Source organism: Penicillium verhagenii, assembly GCF_028828195.1.
Source record: "Penicillium verhagenii strain IBT 33310 chromosome Unknown utg000007l_segment0_segment0, whole genome shotgun sequence".
NCBI lineage: Eukaryota > Fungi > Ascomycota > Eurotiomycetes > Eurotiales > Aspergillaceae > Penicillium > Penicillium verhagenii.
In genome coordinates, this window is record NW_026643171.1 from 1450284 (window position 1) to 1462586 (window position 12303).

Here is a 12303-nt window from a genome sequence, read left to right on the forward strand (position 1 = left end):
CCATTAGCGTAGAGCCTCAGGCACGAGGCGCCGGTTAACTAAAAGGACCCGGCTGACTAATCTCCCCGGTCGATCAAATTGGAAAGAATCGCTCAATTAAGCAAAGGCCGATACCGCAGCACGTGACTGGGGTTTTTGCTCCGGGGTTCTCCAGTATCCAGGGACCTTGCACTGTTCTCATAGGATATTCCATATCCGGCTGCATCATGGCTGCTGTCACTCCTAAGCAGAAGGTGGTGGTTGTGGGCGCGGGACCAGTTGGATCCCTAGCGGCGCTGTACGCGGCTTCCCGCGGCGACGAAGTGGAGGTATATGAACTGCGTGGAGGTATGTACCAAATTCCAGTGATTTGAGTCATTTCCCATTGCGACGAGAGAGAAACCGAGGAAGAAAACAAACACAAAGCCAAGATGAACAATCAAGACCACCTACAACTTATTGATTTGTGATGCGGGCTACATTCCACCGATGGCAAGAAAAATAAAAATCATTGCCACTCAAATCGCAAGAGTCATCCCATTCAAGTTTCAACTGGCCTTTGAAAAAAAAAGCAAAGAGGCTCGAAACGGATGAAGTGGCCCTGCGTCCCCAATGCACTCTTGTGCCTCATTTCATGCATCCCTGTCGCGAAATTCTCCGAAGAAAAGTCAATAATTTTTTCCCTGTTGTGCCGCCTCCGTAGATCTCCGTGACCCGACAACTGTGCCCTTGAACTTCACCAAGTCGATCAATTTGGCTCTTTCAGAGCGCGGAATCAACTCTATCCAAGAAGCGCAACGACCCGGATTGGTCGAAAATGTCCTCCGCGATACGATCCCCATGTACGGGCGGATGATCCACGGCCGGGACAACGGCTCCCTGTGGGAAGCCGCTCAAGCCTATGACGTTCATGGCCGGGTATTTACATCCCTGCAACTCTCGTGCCTACAGCAGACAGGGGTTCCCATGTCACGCGAAGCGCGGCTAAATTCCAAATCCAATTGCTAACCAGCGTACAGGCCATCAACGCCGTTGACCGAGGCGCATTGAACAATGCCCTCCTCGACGAGCTGGAGCGCACACCCAACGTCAAGCTCTTCTTCAACCACAAACTAACAGGCGCAGACTTCACCACCAACAAAGCCTGGTTCGAGCGCCGCATCCCAGGCGACACGCCCCAAGCCGACGATCTCGGCATCGCAGGCCGAGTGCCCGAGATCGAGGTCTCCTTCGACTGCCTCATCGGCGCAGATGGCGCCCACTCCGCCACCCGCTTCCACATGATGAAGTTCGCCCGCGTCGACTACCAGCAAGAATACATCGACACGCTCTGGTGCGAATTCCGCATCCCCCCCACAAAAGATGCCCAGTTCGCCATCTCCCCCAACCACCTGCACATCTGGCCGGGTCGCGAATTCATGTTCATCGCCATCCCCTCCGCAGACAAGTCCTTCACATGCACCCTCTTCGCCCCAGCAGCACACTACGCCACCCTCGACAACTCACCCCAGGCCCTCCAGGCTTCCTTCCACGAACATTTCCCCGGCGTCTGCCCCGAGCTGATCGACCCACAGGCCCTGGTCGAGCAATTCGCCCTCAACCCCCACCTCCCGCTGATCAGCATCAAATGCAAACCGCACCACTATAGCTCTAGCGTCGTCATCATCGGCGATGCCGCGCACGCCGTCCTCCCATTCTACGGCCAAGGCCTGAACGCCGGGCTGGAGGATGTCCGCGTGCTATTCGAGCAGCTGGACCAGCATGGTGTTTACGATCCGGATACGAGCGTATACACCCGTAGCGTGCGTCGGCAGGCTGCGTTCCAGGCCTACACGAATCTGCGATGCGATGATACGCATGCTATCAATGATCTGTCGAAGCAGAATTATCTCGAGATGCGCTGGGGCGTCAAGTCGCCGCTGTACAAGCTGCGGAAAACTATCGAAGAGACGATCGATCAGCGGTTGCCCTTCCTGGGATGGAAGACGCAATATGCCCGCATCAGTTTTAGTAACCAGCGGTACTCGGATGTGGTCGCTGCTGTGCAGAGACAAAGTCAGATGCTGGGGCTGGGTCTTAGCTCCGCTTTGCTTGTTGGTGTGGGCGCCTTGGCTGTGCTGATTTGGAGATATCCGCGAGAGGTTTCGCCGGCGGGATTCGTGAGGTGCGGCTTGAGACAGCTGGCGAGATTTTGGAGAGGAATTGCGCATAGGTGAAAGCTTTGATTTATGCAAAAATAAGTGGCATTATTGGGACTTGAATTATTGAAAGTCGCCTTGATTATAGTGGTATCTGCAACTTGGCATTATAGACTTGCATTGTGTGCATTCAAACGTTCTGCAACAAAATGAAACTGATTCAACGCATTCTCGAAAATGATGCAAAGCTCTCTCTACCCTGTTCATGAAATTGACATATATCAGGTCTAAGAATAAATGCAGCAATGCGCTGAGGTAGTAAGACCAAGAAATAAGAAACAAGAAGAGGATACCACAAGTGGATTTTCAACGCCGCGAGGCTGGTATAAACGTCCGGAACTAAAACAAACAGAAGAAATATCCCTAATCCCAATACCTAATAATACCATCCAGACCACCAGTGACCACCTTACTTGTTTCTTGCGGATGCCAATCCAAGCATGTAATAGCACCACCCTCCTTTCCACCGGCAAGAATCTTATGATACATTTTTCCAGTCTTCCAATCCCAGAAACAAACATAGCCACCGCTATCACCAGATGCAAGGAATTGCCCATCAGGTGAGATCTTGATATCAATACCATATCCGGCATTGTTGTGGCCACGGAAACTCTTCTTCCGGTTCTGACGGAACTTATCAGTTGCTCCGTAGACGACGATCTGGTTATCACCAGATTGGAAAGCAACATATTTGCCGTTGGGATGGGGGGTAGCGCGATTCATGGCAAACATGTAAGGCTCTGCAATGAACTTAATGGGCACAGGGATACCATATTCCCATGCACGAAGCGACTTATCATCCGAAGTAGTGATGAAGCGACGATTATCGTCGACGAAAGTAATGGTGTTGACAGCAGCCAAGTGGTGATCGTATTCTTGGACCAACTCGCCAGAGCGGGTATCGAACTGCACAATCTTCTTGTCGGACATACCGGCCAGGAACTCATGCGAGTGCTCAGGGCTCGGGTTGAAGCGCACAACGTGGGGCGTCTTACCTGTTGTGTACCGGCCAATACACTTACCATACTCCGTATCCCACAGTTTCATCTGTCGATCATAAGAACCAGTAAGGAAAGTTTTGCCGGTCGGGTGGAAATCTGTGTCGGAGATGGCCTTCGAGTGACCTGAGAAAGTGCGCAGCAGTTCGCGCGAGTGGAACGCATCCCAGATCTTGGCCTTTCCGTCTGCAGCAGACGAAAGCAACAGATGGCCGGAGCCAGGGAAGAAACGGAGCGAGGTGATGGCCTTGGTGTGCGACTTCCAGGTCTGCACGAGCTTCTTGGGCACGTAGTTCTTGACACTGCCGGGCTCCTTGCGCAGATCGATATCCAAATCCTGGGGAACATGCATATATGTGCGGCCTTGGTAATCTCTTTCCTCTGAGCCGTGGAACTCGGTCGTTTCCTCCTTGGAATAGTCGCTCGCGTAGTCGGTGGCCTCTTTGCTCATAGGCGGCATGAGCGCTGTCGGAGCGGTAAGCTCCTCGCCTTCTTCCACGTATTCTTCATCACTTGCGAGCTCACGCTCCTCGTCTGATCCGACCTCGATTTCCTCGTATTCTTGATCATTTTTGTATTGCGCCCATGGGCCTAGGTACGCGCCTTCGCCCTCGACGATACTCGAATCGCCCTTCTTCTGTCGCTTTGCGCGCCACGCAGCAGAAGCCTCCTTGCTAACTTTCAGCTGAACGACATCCTTGCCACCGTACTTTGCGACATTCTCCATATCTCCGACGAACTCGTCCGGGCGAGATGGGTTGCGAGAGTACCCCAAGCTCTCGAAGGTGCGACGCTGCGTAGCAAAGGTAGCCTCGCTCATCGCGGTCTCCTCAGCATATCCAGTTGGAATATTTTTGCGCTTAATGCCATTCCCTGGGCCAGCAGTTTTGAACGGGTTGGCAGGCCCTTGAGAAGGTCGTGTCAGGTCATCGTAGGTGGCGTTGTAAGTGAGGGCTTGTGTGGTATTTGCGAGAGTCATCTGCATGTGTGCTTCATCCTATGAGATTGTTAGCATTATCTGTGCACCAAATGAAAGGATTCAAAACAATTTCAATAAGAAAAAGGGCTCATGGGGGAGGGTAGGGGACCAAACCTCTGTATTGACTTCTGGTGCAGCAACGACCCTGGTTGCGGTCGTCACCGAAGGTTTGGGCACACTGGTAGTGTCATCGTCGCTGGAGTCATAACCAGCACCTAATAAACCTGACATTTTGAATTTTCCTGAGCGAAGATTAAGTGAATCAACCTCGATCGCGACAAGATGTAAAGTTTAGGGTGGTAGTTTGGCGGTGGAAATTTACGGTTGTCGGCAGAACCGCGGAGCGAAGACCGCAATAGCTTATGACCTCAGTGTCTCAAAGCTTACTCAAGTCTACAACCTGCACATGCAGGTTTCACTTTTGTTTCTTACAAAGTTGCGACTATACATGATAAATTTCAAGTCATCCCATTTACGAGGCGACAGGAAAAGAGTTATACGGACCAAACTGGGTATCGTACGCTTTCATTGCCAGACCGCTTGGGAGGTATATACAACCCACAAGCCAAAAAGACATGATAGGACACAAAAGGATGGCAAGACATGATAATAAGATAAACAATTGAAATAAGAAAAGAAAGCACAGAGCGAGACGCTGAAGGGAGTACATGAGCCTCTTCCAAACGCCTCCTCGAGCAAACCCAACATCCACACCACCGGTAACTCTCTATCATCACCGCACCGGAGGTCCGACCCTCTATCTCAAGAATGGAAGCACAATTTCTCTCATATACGGCATTATTCCATTCCTCCTAGTAAGCCAAGGTAATAAATGAAATCGTCAAAATCGTGGCTGCCCAGAAAACCCGGTCGCATCGTATCTGACATGGACAAGTTCAGACCCGGACATCGGTTGGAAATGTTGATGCGGGTATATGTGAGAATGCGATCCCGGCGAACAATGTCTTGAGCTAGTTAGAACGACCATGGCGCATGGCAGAATCAGTCTTATCGCGAAGTCAGTGTCCCTCATCGCGGATGAGAGCCACAATCATGCTGTACAGGTAGAAGAAGAACATCAAGAGGCTGAATCCGAGCTTGATGAAAGATTCCTATAAATCATGTGGATTAGTTTCCACTCCAAAATTTGAGTCCTTAAAACAAGACAGAGTAGCTCCAAACTGACCTTCTTGTGCACATTCAGCTTGCGGAAGATCTCAGTCGCATCCAAGAGGTGCTGGTTCTCGTAGATCCTAATGAAGCCCTCAAATTAGCCTTTCTGAAGCATATACCAAGGGGGGGGGGGGCTCAGAGAGTGGTGGCAACACATACTTCTTGGCGTTGAAGGCCAGGAGAGGCAGGTTAAGGACGATGGCGAGCCAGTATCCGTTAATAACGAAGAGGAAGGTCAGGAAAGCGTGAACGGCAGCCTCGGGGATAATGTAGGCGTTAAGACGGTTGCACAGGTCGATAGGGTTGATGTAATCACTGTGGGAAAAGGGGAGGCGAGAATCAGCGAAGCCGAACGAAGAAAAAAAACCTCTTCCACCACATAACTGCGGGATGTCTGAGCTAGTGTTTTTGGGGAAACTCACCACTCCAGATCACTGTACATGATCGTGAAGAAAACCTGGAGGAACAGGTTGACGGCGTTGATCAACACCGCCAACAAGTAGAGCCACGCTTCACCAGACATTGTGGGCTAAGAAGTGGAATCGAGGAAGCGGAATAGGGGTTAAAGGCTATGGAGAATTCGTCAGAAGGTGGTCGACGCCAATCTAGCTGAGGTGGTGGATGCGAATGCTGGGGAGTGATTCAAGCGGAGCGGAGTGCAGAGCCGGAATTGGAGACGATTTTTGTGGGGTTTGAGACCCAGGGAACACAGAATTCCGCAGAGACATTCAGAGGGGGTTGAGTATACGTACAGATCAACACCTGCGTGATAGCTAAAGCTCTCGAGTGGGGACGCAGACGAGACGCAGGGCAGGGAAGTGAGGAGGCGGATCGGAGTCGTGATTATTGCAAAGTATCGGGTTCGTTGGATTAGCGAAATCGAGCCAACCTGAACGGGCGGCGGTGGACAGCAACTGGCGCGCGGGCATTAGCGTCATTGGATAAAGTGGAGGGGCTGGGACAAACCACCACCTCCAGCGTATACAACTTACGGGAAGACAACGCCGAGCTTGTCAAATTGTACTCCCTAGCTGTAGAAAACTACACTAGTAAAAAAATAAAAAGAAAGCTAACTTGGATTCGAAATATCTGCGGGAAAAAAGTGGAAAAGTGGAAGGGAAAAAATGGAAAAGGAAAGCTTAATGGGCGTGAGAGATGACGTCGCACACGTGTCCTCGGATACAACGTGCATTTAAGCTGCTTAGTAGTAAGATCTTGGTAGTACTTCTTAAATGCGAGATATTCAAGAGGAAAATGTAGAAATCAAATCGTATATGTAATAAAATTTGAAACCATCTGTGAAAACCGAAATCTATACACATGGTATCAGAGCTTCGCTTATGTACGGAAAATGATTTGTGATCTTGAAAGATTAGAGCAACAATACTCAAACCTCAGAAACAACCATAGCAGCTGAGGGTTGCCGGATATTCTAGTAAGCAACAATATCCTGGGAATATCAAAATTATATGCCCATAAACAATAAATCATAAGGAATAAGAAAAAACCAAAGGCAGCCGAGGCCTAACGTTTCTCAACAAGCAGGAAATGCATCGCTGCATATGCGATAACAATAAAAGCCCCAGAAATGGCAGCCAGTCCAATAACGTCGTGCCAATAGGCAAGAGTGTTGAAACCAAAGGCGCTTAGGATGGAAGCACCGGGGACTTCGATGTCCAAGCCGTATTTATGGTCGATCAAAGTGAGGAAGGTGACCTCGTTCACAATGAGGGCCTCGAATCCATAGTGGAAAATCGAGAGCTAGTTCAAAGTCAGTAAATTGCAGAGAAAGCAGGGTGCAACGATATGATTTGAATGACTTACACTTTGCAGCCACAGAGCCGATGACGGAATGGCGTCGTGATTCAAGAGGAGACCGGCGAACAACAAACTGAAGAGCATCACTAGACTACCAATCAGGTTGGCAACACCACCATCGCGGAAAACAATGCCAATGAACAAGCAAATGTTGGCGGCTGCAAGGTTGAACAGAACCAACACCAGCATGAACCGAAGGAATTCGGGCCAAGCGGGAATCAGCCCGGTCATTGGGTAGACAATGATACCCATTATAATAGGCGGGAGGAGCCGCAGGGGCACAATATCAAAAACAACCTTGGAGGCAAAGTAAGTGACTGGATGGTAGTAACCATTTGCTCGCTCCCGAACGAACAACAACCGCTCAGTTGAAAATACAGTGAGACTCGTCAAAGTGCTGAATCCAAAGAGAGCGAGAATGAAAAAGAACAGACCGAGACGGTTTTGGAAACCTTTAATATCGTCGGTCAGACCGTAGAAGAGGAAGCCAGAAAGTACAGCGAGAAGAATGGAGATTGCATAGTGGGTCAACATCAGCATCGGGTTGCGATAAAGGTTGCGCCATGTGCGCTGCGACAAAATGAGGAACTGTCGCCCCAGGCTGATACGGGCCAAGCTCTTGGGCGGAGCCGTGCCCTGAAGATGAGAATTCTGCGAACCATTGGCAGCCTCCGCAGATTGAACGGCTGTGACAATTTCATCGTGGACCGAGTGGAAAACGTCCGAATCCACGTAGCTAGCAACCAGAATATCAAGATCACTCTGACCAGGGGCTGGGGGTGGTAGCTGGTCTGGATCGTCAAGAAGAATCTGCGGGGGAACGCTGGCCGGTTGGCGAGAAAGACGGAGCCACTGTTGAGTATTCTCAGCCACGTCGAGTATGGGTTCTTCTTCATCAGTCTTAGGTGTAGTCGGAGGCTCAAGGTCCTTGTGATCCTTGCGTCGCGAGTAAAGCTGGCGATCTTGCTGTTGCTTCAGGGAAACTCGACGGCTATGCTTCGGTCGTCGACCTGCCTCGGTGTTGATGCTGGAATTTTCCTCAATGCTCACGTTGGACACGCTGGCAACGGATTTAATGGCTCTCAGGCTACTCGAGGCAGTCTTGGGGGGCCGTCCATCCACAGACGAACCAACTTCATCCGTGTAAGAGCGTGAAGAACCGGCATGCATAGTTAAGTCGACAAGATAGTCCGCAATATTGAAGCCCGGGGGGCAGGTATATCCAATTTGGTCGAAATATTGCTGGCATGTCGAGAACGGACCGGAATAAACGGTACGACCACTTGCAAGCAAGATAAGTCGGTCAAACAAGGCAACAATGTTTGAGCGCGGCTGATGAATGGTGAAAATGACGGTACGGTTGTACGTCTTGGCCAATGTCACCAAGCACTCAACGACGTTGAAGGCGTTGTAGGCATCCTATGGAATTCATCAGCTAAGATATCTCAGTTATGAACTGTTGATTAGTAACATACCAGTCCACTAGTGGGCTCGTCCAAGAAGAGGATACTTGGGCTGGTGACCAGTTCACAGGCGATGCCAACTCGGCGTTTCTCGCCGCCAGAAATGCCGCGCCCGCTTCCTTCTTCCGACCCAATCAACTGGTCCTTAATGTGGTAGATTCCCAGTTGCTTCTCGACCTCTAAAACTCTCTGCTCTTTAGCCGCCCTGCTCATATCACGAGGAAGTCTCAGAAGTGCACTGGTCTGGATGGTTTCGTGCACAGTCAAGGTAGGCAACATAGTGTCCTCCTGATCAACGAATCCAACCATGCTCTTGAAATCATGGTCACTAATCTTCTCTCCGTTAACAAAGAAGTTACCTTGAACTGCACCACGCTTGTTCTTGCGGGCTAGAATGTCAAGGAATGTGGTCTTTCCAGCACCAGACGCGCCCATGATTGCTGTAATCTGTCCGGGGGCCGAGGCACCTTGGATACCGGAAAGGATCTCCCTGCCATTCAGACAATATGAGACATTATCCCAGTAAAGAGCCGCGGGGCGTTGTTCTGCAAGCAGTCTTGCCGTGTCATCGTCCGAGTCGTCCGATAGGGACAGGCGCAGGTAGCCAAGATTTGCAGCCCGGCGGGACATGTACCATACAATTAAGATGACGGCGACAACAAAAAGTGCACAACCAGCGATTACGCTGGCAATCAGAGGGGTATTGATCTTCTTAATAGGACGTTGATAGCCTGGAAGATCAGTCTTGTAAAGACACTCTCCAGCATTGCAGGATAAAGAGATAGTCGGGTCGCCGAAGACTGCACTGATAAGACCGTTCATCTGCGGTTCCGAGAAGACACTTTTGCTTCCCTGCGAATCAAATATAGTTTGGAAAGTGGCTGGGCCTTTGATGACCTGGTCGAGGAAATCACCGAGATCGATGGATCCGTCCTGGCCGCAAAGAAACCGGCCCGGGACACACTTGCACTGCACATTTTCGCACTTGTAGCTGGTGGTATTGGTATCGTAATTCGTCTCCAAGCTGGAATCGCAGGTGTCTAAACCACAATAGAAGGACTCCTTTTGGTCTACCCAGAATTGAAAATTGCAGGTATGATCCGAAGCATCGCAAGAGAAGGTCACCTGTGGCTTCTGGCTACCCAGTTGATCCAAGATCTTGCGGTTTGTGACATCGCACATTTGGAAGTTTTGCTTGACGGTAACGCCTGACTTGTAGCACACTCCGTCCTGGCCTTCGGGCATCATGGCATTGCAAGCACTATCCTGAAGACAGACGTTGCAGTTGATGCCACCCCAGCCATCCTTGCAGTCACATGTATCACCAGTTCGCGGCGGCCGATTCACACCGTCAGCGAGTGAACCACAGGTAGGCACGGAGCAGTCATCACCTCCGAATCCAGCGGGACAGGAGCATTTGCCGTTGTATTTGTTGCAGGGAGCGGAATGGGTGCAGTTGTAAGAGTCTAATTGACAGTTGAAACATGGAGGGCAATCATCGGGTCGATTATCGAAGACGGATACGGATCGCGAGAAGAGGTTTGCGTCGGAGAAGTCCTCCCATGCGGTTGTAGGGATGGCCTGGAAGGCCAGCGCGATCCCCAAGAGGAAGGCTGGTGTTGACCGCATAGTGTATAGGGGATGGGTTACGTACCCCGTTCCAAGGATCTGAAGGACCGCGGGACCGGCGATCAGAGTAGGAATGTTAGGATCGCCGGGAGTAATTGATGGCGAACCGACTTGTCGAACATGGGGTTGGGGGAGGAGAAGGGTCAAGTGCGGAGTGGAGTTGTCAGATGGCGATGACGCGGGCGGAGAAGCTGGTTTGCCAGAAACCCGTTACCCGCCCAAGGAATGTGATGCCGAGCTGCTCTGTGATTGGAGTATTTGGGAATCTCGTGCAAGGTACCTGATCGACATGGTTTGAGCTACACGTTATCTTTCTTTCCCCATTTCTGACATGCTCAACTTTCGACTTGTTTTCTTTCCATGCTCTCAGGGCCTCAGCAAATCCGGGGACTCCACATCGTGGCCTTTGCGAGGATAAGGTGAGCTCGCTACGATAAGGACTGATAGCAACGAAGCAATCCTGAATTTGAATAACATTAATGAAATAATGCAACTCAACACTTGCAGGGAATAGGAAGTAAAAAGAAGAAGAAAAATCATAAAAAAAATCCCCTTCCATGTGGTTTCTTCAGGCCGTTATACCTAGGCTAGTCTGGGAATAAGAATTTCAATGTTCTTCCAAGCTTGGACATATGTGCCGAGTACTTGACTCCATAATATATAAGTGCTTGTAGCTGTAGGTAGTCCTTACTAGAGGCATATACTTGTGTGACAGGCCACTAAATACTAGAATTTCACTTCTCAACATTTGAAGACATCTGGAAGATGAGCGCCAATGTTGCCCTTTAATAGAAGTGGAAGGTTATGGATGTTTTAATTGATCCATTCAATGTTGCGGATACTTAGTAAACATTTGAAGGTCTATTAAAGGGAGTGGAGCTTCTTGCGTGGCCATATGAATTATTGAAGAAATCTGCACATGTGCATGCATGTGGAGTTTTATGTTTTTCCAAATTCAGGGTATCCAGTCCTTAGCCCAGAGCCGAGAAACCCGAATCCGACTACTGATCCGAGCGCGATCTTTTCAATGTTGCTAAGTTCTAACAGCCACCTACAGAGCTAGGCAGCAATGTACAAATACAACTCGCACAATGTTGACAATTAATGCGAGAGACAGAATGTAAGCATACCAGGATCCTGTGTGTTTCAAGTCCATTATTCACCTTTCAAGATCCTTTCAATCATAAGCTGTGCTGTAAATAGAACGGTGAAAATAGAATGAGTCTCGGCGGCTCAAATTGCAAAAGCCCATAACCACACCTGCAGGTCACTGAAGCCAATCAGGGGTAATCAAGTTCAATCATCTTCTCACCAATTGCAGGCTTTTGTAAGTCGTAAATGTGCCAAATATGTAATGCAAGGATGGTAGTAGGGAGTAAGTATTTTCAAGTCCAGTATACGGCATGTGCTCTATCGGGTGCGTATACGCCACAACTCGCACTCTAATATTGGGCATAACTCCAGCCACAATGAGGTTGAGTTAATGGATGTTCATTCAATGTTTGATGAATATGACTTTCTGTGTCAGCATTTGCAAAATCCCCCGGCCCCCAATAACCCCAAGTTCCTTCAAAGCTTCTGCCTTAAGACGCCACATATCTTTTTTTGTATCATTCATTTTACCATAAGGGCCCATGGAGTAGAGATTTCAACAAACATGCACATTCTGGCGGGGCTGTGGACGTATTCGTTTAATCTTCTTTTTCTTCCCTCGTTAGCTTCGGAAATTATAAAAATAACCCGAATCGTACTCGTATTGTGGCACATCCACTAAAGTGGGGCCGTAGCGATATACACTTGTACGCGGAACATCTCTGCCGGATTTTCAAAGAGATCTTTTTTGATTGTCCTCGAAATTTTATTAGGCCTCGTGAGATACTATCATGATACAATGCTCAAAGACTAGAGTATGTAGGTAGTACTGCTGATAAATGACCGGTTGAGTAAGATACTAGTAGAGGTGTGAAACCAAGCAGGTATCTATTGCAATCCAGACTCCAGAGCGACCTGTAAAATTTCTGGGGTCGTAGTTTCATGAACTGCTCAACCTAACCCTATACTGGATT

At 49.4% G+C, this 12303-nt stretch overlaps 4 protein-coding genes across 4 annotated transcripts; 1 reads left to right on the plus strand and 3 right to left on the minus strand.

Annotated features, from left to right (window-relative positions):
• Positions 1–206: 206 nt before the first annotated feature.
• On the plus strand, positions 207–2195 carry bna4 (kynurenine 3-monooxygenase; the record flags this gene model as incomplete). The annotated part of the gene is made up of 3 exons (XM_057166607.1): positions 207–327; positions 683–897; positions 999–2195. The coding sequence occupies 3 exons, from the start codon at positions 207–209 to the stop codon at positions 2193–2195; spliced, it is 1533 nt and encodes a 510-aa protein (XP_057019648.1).
• Positions 2196–2540: 345 nt separating this feature from the next.
• N7466_007219 (WD40 repeat domain-containing protein) lies at positions 2541–4385 on the minus strand (the record flags this gene model as incomplete). Its single annotated transcript, XM_057166608.1, has 2 exons — positions 2541–4172; positions 4269–4385. The coding sequence occupies 2 exons, from the start codon at positions 4383–4385 to the stop codon at positions 2541–2543; spliced, it is 1749 nt and encodes a 582-aa protein (XP_057019649.1).
• Positions 4386–5173: 788 nt separating this feature from the next.
• On the minus strand, positions 5174–5850 carry N7466_007220 (cornichon family protein; the record flags this gene model as incomplete). The annotated part of the gene is made up of 4 exons (XM_057166609.1): positions 5174–5266; positions 5341–5407; positions 5487–5642; positions 5750–5850. The coding sequence occupies 4 exons, from the start codon at positions 5848–5850 to the stop codon at positions 5174–5176; spliced, it is 417 nt and encodes a 138-aa protein (XP_057019650.1).
• A 1001-nt stretch (positions 5851–6851) lies between these two features.
• N7466_007221 (putative ATP-dependent permease ADP1) lies at positions 6852–10237 on the minus strand (the record flags this gene model as incomplete). Its single annotated transcript, XM_057166610.1, has 3 exons — positions 6852–7088; positions 7152–8564; positions 8621–10237. The coding sequence occupies 3 exons, from the start codon at positions 10235–10237 to the stop codon at positions 6852–6854; spliced, it is 3267 nt and encodes a 1088-aa protein (XP_057019651.1).
• Between the last annotated feature and the right edge of the window lie 2066 nt (positions 10238–12303).